This window comes from Lissotriton vulgaris, chromosome 3_2, assembly GCF_964263255.1.
Source record: "Lissotriton vulgaris chromosome 3_2, aLisVul1.2, whole genome shotgun sequence".
Lineage (NCBI taxonomy): Eukaryota > Metazoa > Chordata > Amphibia > Caudata > Salamandridae > Lissotriton > Lissotriton vulgaris.
Genome location: NC_141690.1, coordinates 100,593,236 through 100,616,258, shown reverse-complemented (window position 1 = coordinate 100,616,258; position 23,023 = coordinate 100,593,236). Strand labels below are relative to the sequence as shown.

The 23,023-nt window shown below is 43.6% G+C and overlaps 1 protein-coding gene across 2 annotated transcripts in view; it reads right to left on the bottom strand.

Moving 5' to 3' along the window:
- Positions 1 to 215: 215 nt before the first annotated feature.
- The window catches only part of FAM184B (family with sequence similarity 184 member B), an 856,462-nt gene continuing 833,654 nt past the window's right edge, over positions 216 to 23,023 (bottom strand). For both annotated transcript variants that reach the window (XM_086964049.1, XM_086964050.1), the window contains one exon: positions 216 to 694. In XM_086964049.1, coding sequence (XP_086820175.1) covers positions 604 to 694 — 91 coding nt within the window. In that variant the 3' untranslated portion in view covers positions 216 to 603. The remainder of the gene's footprint in view (positions 695 to 23,023) is intronic.

Below are 23,023 nucleotides of genomic sequence, written 5' to 3'. Positions count from 1 at the left end.
TTTGAATAATTTCCATCTTTTGTGGCCTGTGAAATTATTTGCATCTCAGTGAGGTAACATCCACTCAGTCGTGCCTCAAGAAGCTTACACATAGTTCACAGAAAAAATGCATCAATTAACTGTTATTTCCAATCTCCAATAGCCGATTAATTTGAAATGAAATTACAAGAATACAAGTGGAATTCATTTAAACCATTTTATTACAATATCCATCAGTAAAGCAATTTTAGATATAGCATCAGATGTACTCGAAACAAGTTACACAATAGCACAATAAAGTGTGTTCTGTGCAATTATTATATTGTTCAGCAACAGAAATTATTACATGTAAGGATACTGCAAACTATAGCTGCTGTGTTGCTTAAATGAATTCTTCACTTTAATTCTTCACGTGATATTCTGGCCAAATATATTCCTGAGATACAAATGTAGCATACCAAGACTGTAGAAGTGCAAAAAGTAGGACCGCTTAACCTTTATAAAAGGCATCTTGTTTCATTATTTCATTAAAGAACACCTTTTTTAATCGAGAAACATTAAGAGCTTCCAAACATACATTTTCCTTATGTTTCATTATCCAAGCAGGTACAGAAGCGCTCATTCTTAGAATGAAAAGTATTTCGTAAACCATTCAGGACGCTTTGTTTCTTGTGCCTGGTCTTCACTAGGCTTAGCAACAACATTAACTGGAGGCCTGGAAAGAGGAGAAAAACAGATGGTACATGTTAACACTATAAATAGAACCTTATTATGATACTGTGAACAACTTTTCAGGGGTGTAAGAAGGATGTTTACATCAGGGTTTTTTTTCTTCAAAAATTTGCTTTGTCAGCAGCCCCTTCGTAGATGCAGAGAACATAGCTCGAAATCACACTTCCCTCATGCTGAGGTGGCTACAAAAACCAGGCTAAAAATCGGCCAGGGTAATACCTTTACCTCACAGAGTAACCGTGGTTTGCCAGGAGGTTGTTTGTTAGAGATTCCTAGTTACCACGCAGGCCCTATGCGCTATTTTTGAAATGCCACACTGCACAGTATTCCACTTTGCGTGCTTTATTGGCCACACACATCTCTTAAAACAGTTATACCTCGAGGAAGTTGCGTGGCCAAAACCCTGCGACTGAACACAGTTTGCCCCAGACTCATAATCTGAAATCAGACCACTGTGTCCGATTTCAGACTTATGGTCAGATGTACAAAACTTTTTGCAGTCGCAAACAGTCCGATTCAGAGTTTTAGAATGCAGAAAAGTTTTTCCCCCCCGATACCAAACTTATTTTAGGAGTTTATAACGTTTTATATACTCCTAAAATAGGTCTGGAAATAAATGCTGAATCACAATTTAAAAGGGGTTGCTGCGGGCGTCCCTACCAAACTGATGTTTCTGTCCACATGTACCAATTGTTTGAAACTGGAATTCCAGTCCCAAAACCATAAAAAAGTTCCAACTCCCAAGTAGAGGTAGTAACTTACACGCAAACGGGAAAGGGTCCCCCCTTTTAGCCATTCCCCTTTACGAATTGGGGTACAACTTTCAGGAGAGTAGATAGTGGTCTCTAGGACAAATGGCATCTCTCAATGAAACCTCTAAGAAAAAAGATTGTTACTATTTTCAGGTAGGGCCTAGTGGTAGAGAGCATGAGCTGCTCCCTTTGCGAGACTGCTGTAGTAGAGTATGAGAGCGAAGCCGTGCCTACTCTCCACCCATATTTTTCATAGGCTTGCATCATTGTCTTTCGTAAATGCTGCCTTTGGATTTGTTAATAGGCTTGTTAGTCCCTCCTTAGTACGGCCTTGTCTTCATTTGTACCCTCCCATGGCGACTGGCCCCTTTACTTCGGTTGTTACACGGGACCTGTTATTTAGTCTGTACGCACTATTTACTTTTAGTTTCTCTTACTGCAGGTGTGCAACTTCAACTGAAACCGCTTGTGTTTTTTTAGGCAGCACAGGCACCCTGTAACACGGGCGCCTGCTTTCAATCACTTCAACCCAGCATTATCCTGGGTCCGTTTCAACCCCCCTAAGTAAAAATGGATCAGGAATGATTAGTGAATTGAGTCATGTGAATTCCAGGTAGCACATAACCATGTTCTAATGGCCTGAAGATGAAAACAGCACATCTGTGTTATATGTCATATGTACTAAAGCCACTTCACAGGTTGTTTTCAAAAGCCTGTTTTATTAACACCACCACCAATACCACCTTCATCAATACCACCACTTCCATCACCACCAATACCACCACCACCAATAACACCAACACAAATACCACCACCACCAATACCACCACCACCCCCACCAATACAAACACCACCAATACCACCACCACCAATACCATCACCAATACCAATACAAATGCCACCAACACCAATACCACCACCAAAACAAATATCACCATCACCAATACCATCACCACCACCAATTTCACCATCACCACCAATACCGCCACCACCGCCACTAATACCACAGCCAATACCAATAACACCACCACCCCCAATATCGCCCCAATACCACCAACACCACCAATACCACCAATAGTACCAATACAACCACCAATACCACCACCAATACCAATACCACAACCAATACCAACACAACCACCACTAATACCAATAACACCACCACCAATACCAATACACCACCACCAATACACAACCAATAGTACCACCAACACCACCAATACTACCAATACCATCACAAATACCACCAATACCACCAACAAAACCACCAGCACCAATACCAGCACCTATGCCAGCATCAACACCACCACCAATACCACTACCACCACCACCACACCAGCACCAATACATCACCACCAATACCACCACCAATACCACCAACAAAACCACCAGCACCAATGCGAGCATCACCACCAATACCACCACTACCACCTCCACCACCAATACATCACCACCAATACCACCAACAATACCAATACCACCGCCAATACCAATACCACCACCACCAATACCACGACCAATACCACTGCCACCACCAATAACAATACCACCAGTACCATCACTACCAATACCACCAGCACCACCAATATCACAACCAATACCACCACCAAAACCACCACTAACAACACCATCACCACAAATACCACCTTCACCACCAATACCACTACCACCACCACCAATACCACCACCAATACTACCAACAATATCACCACCAGCAACACCACCACCAATACCACACCCACCAATATCACCACCACCAATATTAACACCACTACCACCAATACCACAACCAATACAACCAATGCCACCACCACCACCAATACCACCACCACCACCAATACCACTAATTCCAATACCACCGCCAATACCACGCCAATACCACCACCACCAATACCACCACCAAAACCCCCACCACCGCCAATAACAATCCCACCACTACCAATACCAATACCACCACCACCAAGACCATCACTACCAATACCACCACCAATACCAACAATACTATCACCATTACCCCACCACCCAACCAATACCACCACCACCACCACCACCACCAATACCAATACCACCACCGCCAATACCAATATCACCACCAATATCAATACCACCAATGCGACCACCAATATGACCACCAATACCACCACCAATACCACCACAAATATTGCCACCACCAATACCACCACCACCAATACCACCACCAATACAACCACCAATACCAATGCCACTGCCAATCTCACCACCAATAACACCACCACCAATACCAATAACACCACCACCAATACCGCCACTACCAATACTACCAATACTACCACCATCAATACCACCATCAACACCACCACCAACACCGCCACCAAACCACCACCACCAATACCAATAACACCCCCAATACCAATACCACCACTACCAATATTACCACCAATACTACCAATACCATCAACAATACCACTAATACCAATACTACCACCAATACCACGCCAATACCGCCACCACCAATACCACCACCATAACCACCACCACCACCAATATCGCCACCACCAATAACAATACCACCACTACCAATACTACCACCACCAATACCATCACTACCAATACCACCACCACCAATACCACCACCAACAATACTATCACCAAAAACCACCACCACCACCAATACCACAACCAATGCCAACACCACCACCAGCAATACCACCGCCAATTACAATATTACCACCAATACCACCAACACGACCACCAATACCACCACCAATAACACCACCAATATTGCCACCACCAATACCATCACCACCAATACCACCACCACTACCAATACAACCACCAATGCCACCGCCAATCCCACCACCAATACCAATAACACCACCATCAATACCAATAACACCACCACCAAAACTGCCACTTCCAATACTACCACCATCAATATCACCAGCAACACCACCACCACCGCCAATACCAATAACACCACCACCACTACCAATACTACCACGATCAATACGACCACCATCACCAATACTACTAATACCATCAACTATACCAACAATACCACCACCACCAATACCAATGCCAACACCAATACCACCACCACCAATACCACTACTACTACCACCAATACCACCAAAACCAATACCACCACAAACACCAATACCACAAATACCCCCACCACCAATACTAACACCAATACCAGCAATACCACCACCACCAATAGCCCCACCCCCATGACCAATACCCCCACCACCACCAATACCACCGCCAATACCAATACCACCACCACCAATATCACCACCAGTACCAATACCACCACCAAGAACAATACCACCAATACCACCACTACAAATACCAATACCATCACCAACAATACCATCACTACCAATAGCACCACCAATACCACTACCACCAGCAATACCCCCACCACCAATACTACCAGCAATACCACCATCACCACCAATAACCCCACCACCAATACCACCAATACCACTACCACCACCACTACCATACCACCACCACCAACACCACCACCAATACTACCACCAATACCCCCACCACCAATACCACAACCAATAACACCACCTCCAATACCACCACCAGCACCAATACCAACACCAGAAATTCCACCACCAATACCAACACCAATACCACCACCATTACCAGCACCATTACCAGCACCAATACCAGCACCAATACCAACACCACCAATACCACCAAAACTACTACCACAAATACCATTACTACCAATACCATCACTACCAATACCACCAAAACCCCCTCCACCAATACCACCAATAATACTACCACCAATACCCCCTCCACAAATACCACAACCAATACCACCACCACCAGAACCACCAATATCATCACTACCAATACCACCACCAATACCAATACCACCACCAATACCATCACTACCAATACCACCACTACCAATACCCCCACAACCAATACCCCACCACCAATACCACCAAATCTACCACCAATACCACCAATACCACTGCTGATGCAATACCACCACCACTATCACCTCCACTACCACCTCCAATAACAATACCACCATTACCAATGCCACCAATACCACCACCACTACCACCACAAATAACACCACCACCAACACCACACCTACCAATACTACCACCATCAATACCCCACTACCAAAACCACCACCAATACCATCCCACCACCAAAACCACCACCAGCACCATCAATAGCCTCACCCCCTTGACCAATACCACCACCACCACCAATACCACTGTCAATACCACCACCACCACTAATATCACCAGCAGTACCAATACCACCACCAATAACAATACCACCACTACGAATACCAATACCATCACCACCAATACCATCACTACCAATACCACTACCACCACCAATACCACCACCACCAATACCCCCACCACCAGTACTACCAGCAATACCACCATCACCACCAATATCACCAATACCCCCCACCACCACCAATACCATACCACCACCACTAGCCCAAGCATACTACTACCACCACCACCAACACCAATACCACCATGAATACCACCACCAGCGCCATGACAAGTACCACCAAAACCATCACCACCACCAATACAATACCATCACAACCAATACCACCACCACCAATATTACCACCAATACCCCCACCTCCAGTACCACAATTACCATTACCACCACCAATACCACCACCAATACCACCACCAATACTACCACCAATACCACCACCTATACCTCCACCAACACCAACACCTCAAATACCATCACAAATACCACCACAAGTAATTATTCCAATCCACGTTTTTTTCGCAGTTTACTGAACAAATTTCTACGAATTACTCGTTTTTTCGAATCGCCACGAGATGTAAGTGTGACGGCTCATTATTTACCGTTTGCATTTTTTCCACTTCCACGTGTTTTGAACACTAAAGGGTTTCACTCGCATTATTAAGCACTGCTTAATATCACGTTGCCATGACCGAATGTTTTCACTTCACAACAGTACAATTTATATTTGTGTCATGTTTATTATTCGCATAGTATTGAATATATCGTTACTGTTTATCTTTTAGCTCATGGTCTCTGATGAAGGGCGTTAACGCCCGAAATGCATTGGACTTATTTCAAATGATGATGTCAGCAAGAGAATTATGAGATATTCAACAATGAAATGAATATATAATTTCATGAATTTAATGAATGTATGAAACAAAATAAATAAGAACTCAACAACTCAAAAATATCGAGTCTTTTAATCATTCACCACAGTAAGGAATCCTGAGTTGAACCTTAGGAGAAAGATAGGTGTGCGTCAAGGAATGTTTTCTAATGGACCATTAGAAGCACGACTTGTGAAGCTTTATCGTTGACGCCTTTAACAAGAAAGGTTACCTAGGCAGCACCCTTCAACGTTTTGAAACTAACCGAAAAGTAGTACCATCGTTTAATAGGCTGTGCGCTACTCCTCCATTACTTTTTGTTAATTTACAACACTAACACATCTAATTCACTACTTTGAAGACATCGCAGGCTGGTCTCTTCCTCTGATATTTATAATCTAACAAGCGGTCGAGAATGCCCTTTATTGCAATGCAATAGGTCTCGCATTTTTTAATCTATTAGTATTGTACACAATGTCTTTTATTTATGTTTAAAACCCAAAACATAAATAAAAGGCATTGTTATGTACAATGTCAATAGCTCAAACTCGGGTGAATGCGAGACCTATTGCATTGCAAATGCTTGCTTTTTACAGCAGCCCAGTTTCCTCTAAGGAAATCATACTGATTCTTTGAAAAACTGTTCTATTTTTTTTAAAGAAATCACAGGGATGTTGGTCTGCTGATCCGTGCAGAACACCATTCCTGTGATTTTGCTGAATTGCAATTTGTGACCAACCTAATTAATATTAGATACATTGATCAGAATGCAACCGTCTGATTCCTTACTTTGCATACCAACTAGTTTCCAAAATAAAATTCTGGTCACAAGACAACTGGTTGCAAGTTGCAATTGCTTTTTGCAACAAGAATAGTGGTAAATTTGACCATTAGGGTCCGATTACAATGTCGGGTGGACCACCACCGATAGGCTGTCGGTGGCGGTCTGCCCGACATCTAGAGCAGTGGTCCGACTGTCGGATTATGACACCGCTGGTCAGAGCGTAGGGGGTGGGGAGAAAGACTGCCGTCTCTGACAGGCTAAAGAAGCAGTGTTGGGGTGGCGGTCAGAGTCTAATCCCTACAATGGAGACGGTGCCTGCAGAAGCACCGCCGTAGGGAATAGGATGTCTGTTTCCGAGATCCTTTTCATGGCAGTCCAACTATGCTGCCCTGCGTGACAATCTGGTATGTCTACCCCTATGTGCGCGCCCCTACATAACTTCATGCTAGTCCTCCTATTTTACTGTTTAGCTTTATCTGTAGGCACTACATTGTTTAATATCACAAAATTGCCTTATTATTTAAGGTTGACAATCTTGGTTATGGAACACAATTTACAAGTCATACTGAATATATATAAAAATTATGGAAAACACTATGTGATATTTATGGTTTTGATTACATTGCGCACTGTACACTGTGAACATGAAAGGTCTTTTTTTTAAATTCAAAGTATTCAAGTGTAAAGTGCACTCAAAATAGTACAATAGCCAGATAAGTATATTACAAAAGACCTTCCTGAAATGAATGTAGAGTAATTGTGGTATGCAGTGTTCCCTTACCTTGTTCCCGAAGTCATTAAACTTTAATGCAATCTAGTTATTTTCTTATTGCCACAAATTGGGAATCTGTCTTAAGTTTCCAGTCTGAGAATGTCTGCAAGCCAATTTTCCATTTTATTCCTGAATCAAATTGCAGTTCATGGAAATAAAACTCACAGCTATCAAGATGACATTAAATTACTATTTCAGATCATATGTGAAATAAATAATTGTTTTTTTCTTATTTCAAATTAGTTATTGACACCAGTTTATTTGAGGAAAGTCCTTATACCTGGAGACCGGAGGGAGTGATTGACTGGGGTATAAGTACTCGAATATCAGGTAAGCTGTTATTGCATAACAAGGTGATGATACGGTAAAAATCAAATCATCCTATCTTAAAAATATACAACTTTGGAGGCTGGACTAGTCGTGAAAGTGTGGCACAGTATATGACTTCAGTATACCTTATAAAGTGAAAGCCTGATGCAATCATGTGGGATAACTGATTGAAGAATGGAGCACAATTAAATTAAGGCGATTGCAAGGTGGAACAGATTGGTGGGTCGAGAAGCTACTAAAATCGGTAATTGTTGCTATTGTTCTAAAGTCCACATTAGATGCAGACAATTTGTATGCAGGATTCATCAATATAGGTGGCTAATCACAAACAGCAATTTGTAGTACATAAATTAGTACATGTTGTTCAAAATTGCATTTGGTAATCTATGGGTGGAGACCCCTGCCTCCACCTCTCATATAATTTCTATGCAGCGGTCTCTGTAAACTTAACCTTAAACGTTTCAGCAGCAAATGTGGGATGGGCCATGGGGAGTCGATGGAAAATGAAGACTACTTGCTACTAAATGTGAGAAGCTTAGGACAATTCAAGGGTGGATTTAGGGAGATACATCCTACTACAAACACCTAAAAAGTAAGGCCATTGCTATTCACAGACTACATTTCTAAAGTTACTGCAGTCCTAAAGGCGTCAAAGCAGTAGTCTAGCGAGTTTACAACAGTCTGTACAAAGGTTCGCGAGTTGCAGGAAGTTTTGGTTGTGGCAGAAATTATAAATTTAAATTATAACTATAACTTTGTAATTTCTAAGATTTGTGTAGTTTAAGTTGATTTTCTATAGAAATAATAAAGATGTCCTAACTATAATTTATCTTCATCCTTTGTTTTTTTTAATTGAATTTCTATGTTTTTATTTTGTTGAAACATTGGTTTCTAATCAAATAGTATTGTTTATTTTGGTATTAATTCATTGATATATAAATACTTTTCTTGCACTTAAATGGCACTGCAGTACTTTCTCAATACTTACTTTCTCAATACTTTCTCGTGGAGTGGCGTAGAGTGGAGTGGCATTGAGTAGAATGCAGTAGAGTAGAGTGCAGTGCAGTGGAGTAGAGTGCAATATAGTGGCATAGAATAGAGTGGGTGCACAGACAAAATATCGACTCCAAAATATCGACTGGACATAATATCGAGTTTTAAATATAGACTGGACAAAATATCGACTGGACATAATATCGACTACAAAAATATCGTTTTTCAGGTAAGTGAAGTAATATCGACTGTATAAAATATAGATAGCAAAAATATCGAATTTTTAATAATATATAATATTTTATAGTGTATTTTTATGTAATAATATGTGTGAAAAGTGTGTATTAATGTTATAAAATATTTTATTAAATGAATTTTGTTTTTTTAATAATTGCGTAATGTAATTCTGTAGCGGGTTGTGGGTTTATAGGGGAATAGGGTGGGAAGTAATTTAATAATAATTAATTAATTAATATATGTTTGTAAATATTTATAATTAATAATTAATTGATAATTAATTAATAATAATTAGTTAATTAATTAATATAATTTTGTACATATTTTGTATTAGTAATTAATTGGTAATTAATTAATTGTAATTAGTTAATTACATTATTTAGAGTACATTTTAATATATATAATTTTGTGTTATTGTTAAGTAATTGGGAAAAAATAATATTAATTATTAAAATAATTACAGCTAATGTGCTAATATATTTACTTTATTGTTATTGTTAATTAATAATTATTTGGTAATTAAATAATATTGATACATTTTGGGTAAAGGAGTATTTTTAGGGTTCAGGGTCAGTTTTTAGTTTTTGGGTAAAGGGGCATTTTTAGGGTTCAGGGTCAGTTTTCAGTTTTTGGGTAAAGGGGCATTTTTAGGGTTCAGGGTCAGTTTTTAGTTTTTGGGTAAAGGGGCATTTTTAGGGTTCAGGGTCAGTTTTCAGTTTTTGGGTAAAGGGGCATTTTTAGGGTTCAAGGTCAGTTTTCAGTTTTTGGGTAAAGGGGCATTTTTAGGGTTCAGGGTTAGTTTTCAGTTTTTGGGTAAAGGGGCATTTTTAGGGTTCAGGGTCAGTTTTTAGTTTTTGGGTAAAGGGGTATTTTTAGGGTTCAGGGTCAGTTTTGGGTTTTTGGGTAAAGGTGTATATTTTAGGGTTCAGGGTCAACAAATAAGATTGTAAAAAATAATTTTTATTATTTTCATTTATTATTTAATTATTATAATTTAATGTAAGTATTTTTAAGTATATTTTAGTAATTAAAATTTAATATTAATTTAATTTAACACTGTTTTTAATAAAGTCGATATTTTTTACATCTATATTATTGTTAACGATATTTTGTACTCGATATTTTTGTACTTACCTGTTTGTAGATACAAACTCGATATTTTGACTGTCGATATTTTGTCCACGATATTTTGGCAAGTCGATATTTTGTCCCTCGATATTATTTCAGTGATCCAATAGAGTGGCATAGAGGCAATGGCGTAGAGCAGGGTTTCCCAAACTGTGGTCCGCGGACCCCCAGGGGTCCGTGACACATTCCCAGGGGGTCCGTAGGCAACAGTTTTTAAAAGCACAAAAACATTTCTTGTATAATTAGCAGCTTTCCAGCAACAATAAAAGTGTCAAGAGAATGCCAATGATTAATGTACCTGCTGGAGAGTGAGGAGAGTTTTGTTCAGTGGCAGCTTTAATTTAACTAATGTAGCACTGAGGGTTAATGTGCCTACTGCAAAGAACGTGTAACATGCATCTTAAAAAGCAGCATTTTATGTGCCTAGGTTCGTGGTTACTGCTTTTGTCACAGAGATTCCTTTATTACTGTGCACTTCATGAGTGACAATCGTAATCTAGCAGAGGGACCTATAAACTGTCATCAAAGAGCTGCTTGCAAACTGCATGGTACCAGTTAGTAACTTATATTTTGTTCCAGTTATTCATTATCCTGATGCTGCTAAAAAGATATATTTGGGTGGAAATACATTTTTAATGTTGAAGTCAATGCTAGCCACTGTGTTATGCTCTGAATCCTGAGTTTGTGCTTTTCCAGACCAAGCACTCTTTAAACATTTTATATACATACTGATTTACATGTATGATTCAATGTCTCTATATGTGTGTGATGTACAGTGCTCTGACATCCTACAATGGTATGAGAGATGCTACAAAACAAATGAAATACATGTGACAGAGGGGCTATTATTTCAATATAAAATTCTAAGGGCCAGATGTACGATCTGTTTTTAAATGTGCGAACAGGTTCGTGAACCCGTTTGCGCATGCAAAAACCTATTGGGCCATTTACATAGCCTATTTTGCGAGTCGCAATTTGTTTGCGACTCTCTAAATAGGTTTTGCAACTTGCTATTTGGAAGGGGCATTCCCTTCCAAATAGCGAGTCTCAAAACCATGTACAAATGTTTTGCGGTCGCAAAACAGTCACAATTGCCACCTACTTCAAGTATATGGTAATGCATTCGCAAATTGGAAGGGGTGCCCAGGGGACCCCTTCCCCTTTGCAAATGCATGCAAAATTATTTTTTAAAGTCAGGCAGTGGTCCCAGGGATCTCTGCCTGCCCTTAGAAATTGAAACGAAAACGTTTCATTTTCTTTTTTGTTTAAATGCATGGTAAACAGGCTGCATTTTTTTTTAACTGCTTTATTTAAAAGCAGTCTGAGACATGGTGGCCTGCAGAGCCCAGCAGGCCACCATTGCTGGGAGGGCTGGCATTCCCAATGGGCCCGCAAATTGCGCAAAAGGCTCATTAATATTAATGAACCTCGCAATTTGCGACCCCATTGGGAATCCCAAACAGTGTTAAACACACTGTTGTACATTTCATTTAGCGACTCGCAATTTGCCACTCCCAATGTGTCACCAATTGCGAGGCGCTAAATGAAATGGTCGTACATCTGGCCCCAAAATCCTTTGTACTTTGAGTATTTGTTTTGTGTGCACACATGTATATTTTTTTCGAATTACTGTTTTAATGTTTGAAATTTAACTCATACAAATTGCTTGGGGGTCCCTGGTTTCCATTGGCGACTCAATGGGGGTCCTCAGGAGTCAAAAGTTTGGGAACCACTGGCGTAGAGTGCAGTAGCATAGAGTACAGTGCTGCAGAGTGGCGTATAGTACACTGAGTATAGTCCAATGGAGAAGAGTGGTGCAGACTAGAGTAGAGTGGTGTAGAGTATAGTGGCATAGAGTAAAGCGGTGTACAGAATAGTGATGCAGAGTACAGTGGCCTAGGGTTGAGTGGTGTAAAGTAGAGTAGAGTGGCATAGAGTGCAGTGGCATAGAGTAGAGTGCAATGGCACAGAGTGCAGTGGTGTGGAGTAAAGTGGTGCAGAATAGAGTTGCACAAAGTGCAGTAGCTATAGTTCAGGGGTGTATAGTAGAGTGGTGCACAGTGATGTACCATAGAGTGGTGCAGACTAGAAAGAGTGGTGTACTAGCATGGAGTGCAGTGGAACAGAGTGCGTAGAGTAGACTAGAGTAGAGTGACGTGGAGTGACGGAGAGTAGAGTGATGTACAGTAGAGTGGCATAGAGTACAGTGGCGTGGAGTGGAGTGGCATAGAGGGAAGTGGAATAGAGTAGAGGGGCAAAGAGCAGTGTAGCATAGAGTGAAGTGGGGTAGAGTAGACTGAAGTAGGGTAGCATAGAGTAAAGTGGGGTCGATTGAAATGTGACAGAAGGAAGCTGGGCAGAGACTAGTGACGTAAAGTAGATTGGCATCAAGTGAAGTAGGGTAGAGAATAGTGGCATAAAGTAGAGTGGCGTAGAGTTCAGTGGTGTACGCTTGGGGACTATTAGCATTCTTACTTGGTTCCTGACTGACCGCTGGGCTTGGCTGCTCTCCCTCCTGCCGCCACTACACCAACACAGCGGCCGCCGAGCAGAGGGGAGGAACTACCTGCCCCAGACTCCCCAGCGGCATTGCCACCAGCCGCCATTGCCAATCACGCGCCCGGAGGCGCTTTAAAATTCCTGCTCAGCCCCGGTGGAGTGGGGGCTGTTCTGTCTCGCTTGGGGACTATTAGCATTCTTACTTGGTTCCTGACTGACCGCTGGGCTTGGCTGTTCTCCCTCCTGCCGCCGCTACACCAACACAGCGGCCGCCAAGCGGAGGGGAGGAACTACCTGCCCCAGACTCACCAGCGGCATTGCCACCAGCCGCCACCGCCAATCACGCGCCCGGAGGCGCATTAAAATTCCTGCTCAGCCCCGGTGGAGCGGGGGCTGTTCTGTCTCGCTTGGGGACAATTAGCATTTTTACTTGGTTCCTGACTGACCGCTGGGCTTGGCTGTTCTCCCTCCTGCTACACCAACACAGCGGCCGCCGAGCGGAGGGGAGGAAATACCTGCCCCAGACTCCCCAGCGGCATTGCCACCAGCCGCTACCACCAATCACTCGCCCAGAGGCGCTTTAAAATTACTGCTCATCCCCCGCGTCGCGGGAAGCGCGCGGGTGTCGTCGGGAGAAGCCCGGGACAAGGGCGGGACCATCTGTGACCATCAGTGGCCAGAAGATGCCGGGCTGGGCCACCCCTCTTGGGTCTATCAACAGGTACTTTGTATCTAGCCGACCCCACCCAGCTTGATAGTACGGCAGCTATAGGATATTGGACTTTGACGAGGGGCTGCTGATTAGTGGACTACAAATCAATATGTGAAGGTGGGAAGGGGTGAAAACCTGTGTAATCCTTTAACAGAGGAGGGAGGATCCACTTATTATCCCCGGAGTGAGCTTAGCGGGAGGTAGGAGATAGTGAAGACCCCCTGCACGTCTTACTACTATGGCCAGCAAGCCGAAAACGCGATCTGCCAAGGGAAAAGCACACACACCCCTCACATCTAGCACAATAGGGCCTGAGCCTAACGTCTCATTATCTCACAAAGTGCCACCTACTGCGATTGATTTACTGTTGAGGAAAGTTATTGGGGAGATTGAGCGCACAGAGAGGCGCTTATCCATCACACCAATAACTATCCCATCTACACCTACACAAGCTACGGAAACCAACATATTGGAGGTTTCCCAAAATGGCACCCTGGAAATCTCGATTGAAGGCGTACCTTGCACCCAGCCGGTAGCAGATGCTGTGGTGATCACAGCTAGGGTTGAAAATGGAGTATTAGGCAACAGAACTAAAAGAGGGTGCACTAGGACGAATCAACCCAGGAAAGTGAAATCAAGCGCCGCTGTGCACAGGTCAAAAGAGATAGAGGACGAGGTCATGGCAGTAGAATCGCCATGCCATTCAGGTCCACCAGGGTGGATGGATGAAGTAATAGCAGACCTCCAAAAACACCTGGAAGTCTTTATCGTAAGCCAAATACAACCACTAGTCAGTAGATTAGATAAAATTGCAAATGAACTGAACAAACAGGGTAAGATAAAGGGTTCCACAAATAGCAATCCAACTGTAAACCCCACTTCATCAGCTATTCTCTCAACCCGGCAAACTCCTGTTAATAATAACTGTGTCAGTAATGAGCAATGTACTATCGCACAAGTCCATGCATCCCCCTAAACTTCCAGCTCAGGTGGGGGTGAGAAACATGCAAAAGAGCGGGAACAAGGATACAGATAAGGCCCAACAGCAGACAACTATGCCGCCAATACAAATAGGGAACCCCTCAATTCATAGATTGGCAGAAATGCATCAGAAAGGCAGCAAGCTAAATGACAGATTAAACTACCCCCTACCATATATAAACTTACCCCCTGAAGCATGCCCTTATGTTGTTGTCTTTGCCGGGGTACCTGAACTCAGGGCGGGGCAGAAAGAGTCACACATGGAATTAAAAAACAAGATAATCAATTGGCTGAATATACACAGGCCCCTGCAAGGTGAGGAAGGTGGGGAGATTCTCCATGTGAGGAGGGTAAATTGGATAGGTAGCAGGAGGAAAGATATTGCAGGGAACTGCATCATTGCGAATTTTAGGAACACCAACTTAGTGGAATATATACTGGGTAACTGTAATAGGAACGAGACTAGCACCATACGATCCATGCCACTAGGGTATTTTTATCCAAGAAAACGTGTCATACACGCCCCAAGTTACATTTATGGTAGAAAGGGTAGGGCACCAGACACGCACTGGGCAAGGAATTATGAGCAGGTAGGCCCGCATACACTAAGTCAGGACTTCACACAGTGGACAAATGGATTCAGTCCACTTTTGTCCCTGGACGACAATGAATGACTATCTCAATTAGGGAATTTTCAAGAGAGGATGGCTAAAAAGGTGGGTAACCAACTTATTGCCCAGGGAGACCTGGGAAATTACCAGGTGAAGGGGCTCGTAGAACTCCCAGTATAGCAAGATGTGGGAGAACAAGGGGTCATGTTAATGGGGAGGGATGAACCTGTGTCGTATACTCAGGGAACAAATGTCGGAAAAGCACCCAGGGGAGGGCTGAATATAATGTCCTGGAATATAGCAGGCCTAGCTGGGAAATTAGAAAACGCAGATTGAAGAAACCACCTACGTGGGTTCCACATATTAGCTTTTCAGGAGACCTGGGCGGTCGAATGCTCCCCTTACCAAATAGAGGGCTATAAATGTTTTTTCGTGCCAGCTCAAGAAAGTAGATCAGGAAGGGCAAAGGGAGGGTTAGCATTATATGTTGACCGTAATCTAGAAGGAATATGGACACTACCCTCATGGACGTCACACACCCTTCAGGCGGTGACATTTCAAGGGCAAGGGTTGAGGTTATTGTTATTTAACATCTATAACTCAGGGCCTGTAAATGGAAATAACGCTGTACTTCAGGAGCTAGACTGCAGACTCAACCAAGAGGCTGAACAAAGGAAAGGGGGGGCAGAACCAATTGTCTTGGTGATGGGCGATCTACATTGTCACCTATGCCCAAATCTGCTCCCAGTAACTGCAGATTGGTCGTCCTGTCCGACAGAGAGCGGGCCACATTTTTAACACAATAAGGAGGGAATAACACTAACTAAACTACTAGACACCCACGTGCTAACTCACACGATTGATCTGATTGTCCCGGGAATAGAGGGTATTCTTACTCCAACATTTAAAGGAAGAGGATGCTCCTCCATTATAGATTATATGGTGATATCTACTTTTGCAAAACACTGGATTGCAGAGGTTAGAACGGAATGGAGTATTTTTAGTGACCATAACCCCTTAGTTTTGGAATTAACACATAGCGCCCGCCCGAAAATGAGTAAACAAGCTGATACTGAGTTGAGGCCAACTGATCAGGGGAGGCGACTTAGGTGGTAGAAAATCAATGCCCAGGAATTCTATAAATCTCTAATAGAGAAAGGCAAAAAGCAGATTGAAGATTGCCTAGAACCTTCAATAGAGGGACGCGAGTTGGTCACGGTGTTTGGGTCGCTAACTAACTTGGTTGATGAATTACTGAAAACAAAAGGCCCCAGAAGGAACATCACGCAACCAAGATGGTTCGACACTAATTGCTCTCGAGCACTAAGAGACCTACAATCAAGTCTCAAAGTTAACCCCAGGGACAATCCAAAAGTGGCCCTTTGTAGACAGACATATAAAATCATGGTAAAACGGAGAAAGGCCGCACTGCAAGCGGAAGTCTGGGCTGACCTAAGGGAGGCAGGGGAGAACAGGGATTTCACGGAATTCTGGAGAATTATTAATAGGCCTTGCTTTCAGGACAGCAGCACCCTGGTGATTAGCACCAATATACTTCCTGAACAATGGGTGACCAATTTTGAGGGTCTCTACAATCACACCCATGACACAATGTCAGAAGGGGGTTGGGATGGGACACGGAGTCTGGAAATAGATTTCTCACTTATAGAAACAACTAAGGCTATCCAAGGCCTGACTCCAAAGAAAGCTCTAGGGCCCAATGGTACCCCGCCAGATCTATACCGAAGTAACGTGGATCTATGGGCGCCAATCATGACGAGGGTTTTAAATGCGCCCATTAAATCTGGGCTCCCACGATCCTGGTCTACTGCACTAATTGTCCCTATTTTCAAGAAGGGGAGTAGGGACAACCCTCATTGCTATAGACCAATATCGCTGATTGATGTCTCAGCCAAAATACTGAGCCGGGTGGTATTGAATCGTCTTATGGCCTGGACAGAAGAGCACCATACCATAGGAGATACCCAGTATGGCTTTAGATCGGGTAAATCAACTAGCGATCAGTGTCTTAATCTCTATTTATTAGTTGCCAAGTATACGAAAGCATGTAATGGAACTATTTATATGAGATTTATGGATTTGGCAGCGGCCTTTGACAATCTAAACAGGAACAAACTGTGGGCCATGATGAACAACCTGGGAATTGACCCAGATCTTATAAATATCCTCAGAGAACTACATTGGAACACCACTGCCAGGGTCCGCTTTAGCACGGAGGGGGGGAGTACTGATCCCTTTCCGTGCACTAGCGGAGTGAGGCAAGGGTGTATCCTTGCTCCCTTTTTGTTCTCTCTGTACATTAATGATCTGGAGAGAACCCTGATTGCCCAGAACGTAGACTGCCCTAAAGCAGGAACGCGTCACATTCCAGTACTGCTGTATGCGGATGACGCAGTTCTGCTCGCACGAACATCACAGAGTTTACAATATCTTGTTGACGGATTTGTAAAGTTCATGGACAACTTAGATCTGTCTGTGAATCTGAGCAAGTCCACTCCTTTGTTATGGTGGCAGGTAAAAGGCCCTCTAGGAAATTCGTTTTTAAAATAGGGACCCACATATTGGAAACTGTAAGTACTTTTCCCTACTTGGGCCTCCTATTTGATGGGGAGATACAGTTTAGTTCCCTGATTGAGGAACGCTGTACAAATCTGGTCTCCTCAAACGGTGCGATATTAAATTTTGCCAGTTGGCTGGGTCGCTGGTCACCAGAACAAGTAATGAGCCTATATGGCTCCATAAGTACTGCAAAGGCCTTGTATGGAGCAGAGGTCTGGGGTTTCAGGGATGCAAAATATTTACAGCTGGAGGAAGATAAATTCCTTCGCAGGATATTAAAGATCCCACAGTGTACCCCAGCAGAAATTGCACACACCGAACTTGGGACCCCATACATTATAGACCAAGTAAAGGTGTAGCCCATTATGGCATGGCTAAGAATCTGGGTAAAGCCGGAGGCAGAATTAAGCAGGGTAATTGTTGGAGATTGCCTACAAAGGGATAAGGGGTTGCAAATCCCTTGGCTAAATTATGTCAAGGGTATGCTAGAGAACATAGACCAGCATAACCTCTTTAGTAACCCGACTGCAATTTCCACCTACTGTAAATCCCGAATTAAAAAACTTCTATCAGGAAAATCCGCATCTGACAGATTAGGCTCTAATTTATTAAAGAGATCAGTAGCAGCTCATTGTTTAGTAAGTAATGGGGAGGGCATGGAACCCTATCTATTCTTGATGCACAATCAGCAGGACAGGTTTTTAAGGTGTAGTTTTAGGCTCAATTTGTTACCCAATATTTTATCTTACCCATCTGGTTTTACTTCAACAATTGAGCAGAAGGGTGCCTGTGGCTGCAACAATGGGTCTCCGCAGGACACCCTTCAGTTTGTACTTTTGTGTTCATTTTATCAGATCCCCCGACGTAGATTTTTGGTGGATATTTTAAAAGAGGCAAAATTTTGTCATGCTAAAACTGCACTACTCTTTTTACAAAGAGCAAATGATATGCACACTTTATGCTCTGTTATGAATTTTTTTAAAGTGGCAGTAAGATTAAGAAATACAAGTTAAGCAACGATGTATATAACACTATGTTTTTATAACTGTATAAATGTTGTCTTTAATATAGTTCAGAAATGTAAATTTAATGAATTTTTAAAATGTATTTTTATGGTGGTTTTTAATCATCGAAATAAAGATTTACTGAACAGTGGTGTACAGTGAAGTGGGGTGGAGTGGAGACACTTAAGTGGGAAAGAGTTGAGCGGAGTAGAATGAAGTGGGGTAGAGCGAAGTGCAGTAGAGTAGAGTAGAGTGGCGTACGGTAGAGTTGGGTAGTCTGAAACAGAGGACAGGGAAGCAGGGTACAGTAGAGTGGTATAGAGTCAACTGGGTTAGAGCAAAGTGGGGTACAGTATTGTGGGGTACAGTAGAGTGGCATATAGTAGAGTGATTTTTTAAAAATATATTTTCATAAATTCCAAAACAGAAGTATTCAATCATGATCAGGATGCAAAGGCAAGCAGGTGTTCACTGAGCAAGAACATACTGTGGTCACAGCCAGGTGCAAGTCACATAACCGTAGCCAACATATTTGGTGTACTGTTCCTCAAAATAATAGCACCAATTTACCCCCAGATTGATGATAATTAAACATGGTACTAACGGCCCTTTATCAATGAGATACATGTGAGCAGCGTGCGCCTCAGGTGCACGCTGTAAGAATACCAAACAAACCCTACCCCCCTCCCTCTTATCCCTCCCCTCTCCTCGGTGTGTTGCATATAGCAAAATTTAAGATAACAGCAGGGTGTAGCACAAAGGACCACAATACTGACGAGCCGCAGTGTATATCAGGGAGTTCTGCAGCGTCAGAGTTAGATGTAATCAGGGATACACAAGGTACAAACAGCCAGTTATCGAATATACCTCAGTCAGGGCACAACAACCGGGTATACAGCCGTGGGGTCCACATCCAGATCAGCATCTGGGGTTTTCACTAAGACTACTAGTGCTTCCCAAGCCCTCGCGGCCTCCAAAGCTTTCTTGCTAATCGCTCGGCGAGCCAGCTGTAATCTAACAATGCCCTTGCATTCTGCCCATTTAAGGAGGTCGGCTTTCCATCTTTGGACACTTAGGCCCGCCCGGATTTCCAATGTGCTGTAATCTCTCTTTTAGCCAAAAGAAGGACCAAGTCAAAAAATGTACTAGTAATCTTGTTCTTGGAAGTGTGGGGGAACCAGTTCAGCAGACAGAGGCCTATAGTGGACTCCATCTACCTCTCAGTAATGTCACACAATAACGTAACCACCTCCTCCCAATACCTCCCAAGCTGCGACAATCCCACATCATGTGGAGGAAGTCCGCACCCTCTGTGTTGCATTGCGGGCACAGCGCTGTATCCGTACCGAAGTATGCTGTAATTTTCGCTGGGGTGAGGTGCGCACTATGCAGAATAAAAAAGTGCACTAGCTGGAAAGGAGGAGGTGGAGGGCACATTTCCTGCGGCCACCGAAGATCTGCAGGTGGTGGGCAGGTGTTTCCAAATAATAGTACCTCCGTTTTATTGGCACTATACTTTAGCTTGTTGTTGTTCATCCATAGAGATATATCTGTCAGGCAACCCTTACAATTCTCCAGGGCTTTGTCCGCTTGTTCTTTAAAAGAGAACACCAGCTGGGTGTCGTCGGCGTAAGATATCACCTTCACTCCCCAGTTGGCAATAAGTGTGAACAGCGGAGCCAGGTATATATTGAAGAGGAGGGGGCTGAGTGCTGAGCCCTGAGGGACTCCACACCAGATCTGCTTGCGTTTGGATTTATGTGCTTGTATAGTGAGCTGCTGTGTCCGGTTAGAAAGAAACGAGTTCAGCCATTTCAGCACCGTCCCCACAACGCCGCTATCTTTGAGGCTAGACAGCAGTATTGCATGGTCCATCGTGTCAAACGCGGCAAACAAATCTAGGAGCACCAGTATTGCTGATGATCCTGCATCCACGGTTGTTTTTATAGATTCTGAAACCTCCAGGAGGGCACTTTCGGTGCTAAAGCCTGGTCTAAACCCTGATTGGGTATCATGCAGGATGCCAGAATCCTCCACAAACGAGGACAGCTGTCTTTGCACCCACTTCTCCATTATTTTTGCAGGGGCTGGAAGAAGGGAAATGGACCGATAATTACTCAAATCCCCTGGCACTCCATTGAGTTTTTTCCTAAGGGGTAGCCGCCTCTCTCATAGAATAGAGTGAAGTGGGGTAGTGTGTTGAGAGGTAGAGTAGGGTGGCGGCATACAACAGAGTGGCATAGAGTGAAATGGAAACGAGTGAAGTGGGGAAGAGTACAGTGGAGTAGAGTGGCATACAGCATAGTGGCTTAGAGTGAAATGGGTTAGAGTAGAGTGGGGCAGAGTAGAGTACAGTGGCGTAGAGTACAGTGCTGCAAGAGCAGAATGGAGTAGAGAGGAGTGGAGTAGAGTGGGTCTGAGGGGCTTAAAATACAGAGGTGTGGAGTAGAGTTACGTACTGTGGCATAGAGCGAAGTGGGGTCAAGCAGAGTGGCATAGAATACAGTGGTAAGTGTGCAGTAGTTCAGAGTAGAGTACAGTGCAGTGGTGTACAGCAGAGTGCAGTGGCATAGAGTAGAGCAGAGTAGAGTACCTTGGAGGGGTGAACAGTGCAGTGGCATACAGTAGTGTGGTGTTGAGTACATTGGCATGGAGTGCAGTAGACTGCAGTGGTGTAGAGTGGCGTACAATGAAGTAGAATAAAGTGTAGTAGAGTGGCATAGAGTGAATTGGAGTAGAGTAGCTTCGAGCGGCATAGAGTGCAGTGACATAGAGTAGCTTAGAGTGGAGTAGCGTAGTGTAGAGTGGTGTAAAGTGGCGTGGAGTGGTGTACAGTGGCATACAGCAAAGTGGAGTACAATGATGTTGAGTAGAGTGAAGTGAAGTGCAGTAGAGCGGTGTCGAGTGAAGTGGCATAGAGTGGTGTGGAGTGACATAGAGAGGAGTGGCGTACAGTGGAGTGGAGTACGGTGGAGTAGTGTACAATAGCGTAGAGTGGTGTACAGTAGGGTTGCATCGGGTGAAGTGGAGTGGGATAGAGTGGCATGACGTACAGTAGAATGACTTAGAGTGCAGTGCCATGGAGTGCAGTAGCCTAGAGCAGAATGTTGTAAAGTAGAGTAGAGAGCAGTGGGCTAGAATACAGTGCAATGGTGGATCCAGATTCCGCAGCAACCACAGCACAGAGACCGCCCTCCTCGCCACCACTGACGACATCCGCACGCTACTCGACCAGGGACACACCGCAGCACTCATCCTTGTAGACCTCTCCGCTGCCTTCGACACCGTGTTTCATCGCACTCTCGCGGCCAGACTGCACGATGCAGGAATACAGGGAGCAGCCCTAGACTGGATCCAATCCTTCCTCTCTGGCAGAACCTAGAGGATCCGACTCCCTCCCTTCCTCTCCAAACCCACTGAAATCAACTGCGGAGTTCTACAGGGATCATCACTCAGCCCCACGCTCTTCAACATCTACATGGCCCCCCTCGCCGCCATCGTCAGACAACAAGGGCTCAGCATCGTATCCTACGCCGACAACACCCAGCTTATCCTCTCACTCACAAAGAATCCCAATGACACCAGACTCCGTTTCCAGGACGGTATGAAAGACGTGGCAGCCTGGATGAAGCACAGCTGCCTGAAGCTAAACTCAGAGAAGACCAAGGTCCTCATCCTCATTCTCGGGCCCTGCACCTCCACCGGGGACAACACCTGGTGGCCCTCCGCTCTCGGGAACCCACCCACCATCACAGACCATGCTCGGAACCTCAGCATCATCCTTGACTCTTCAC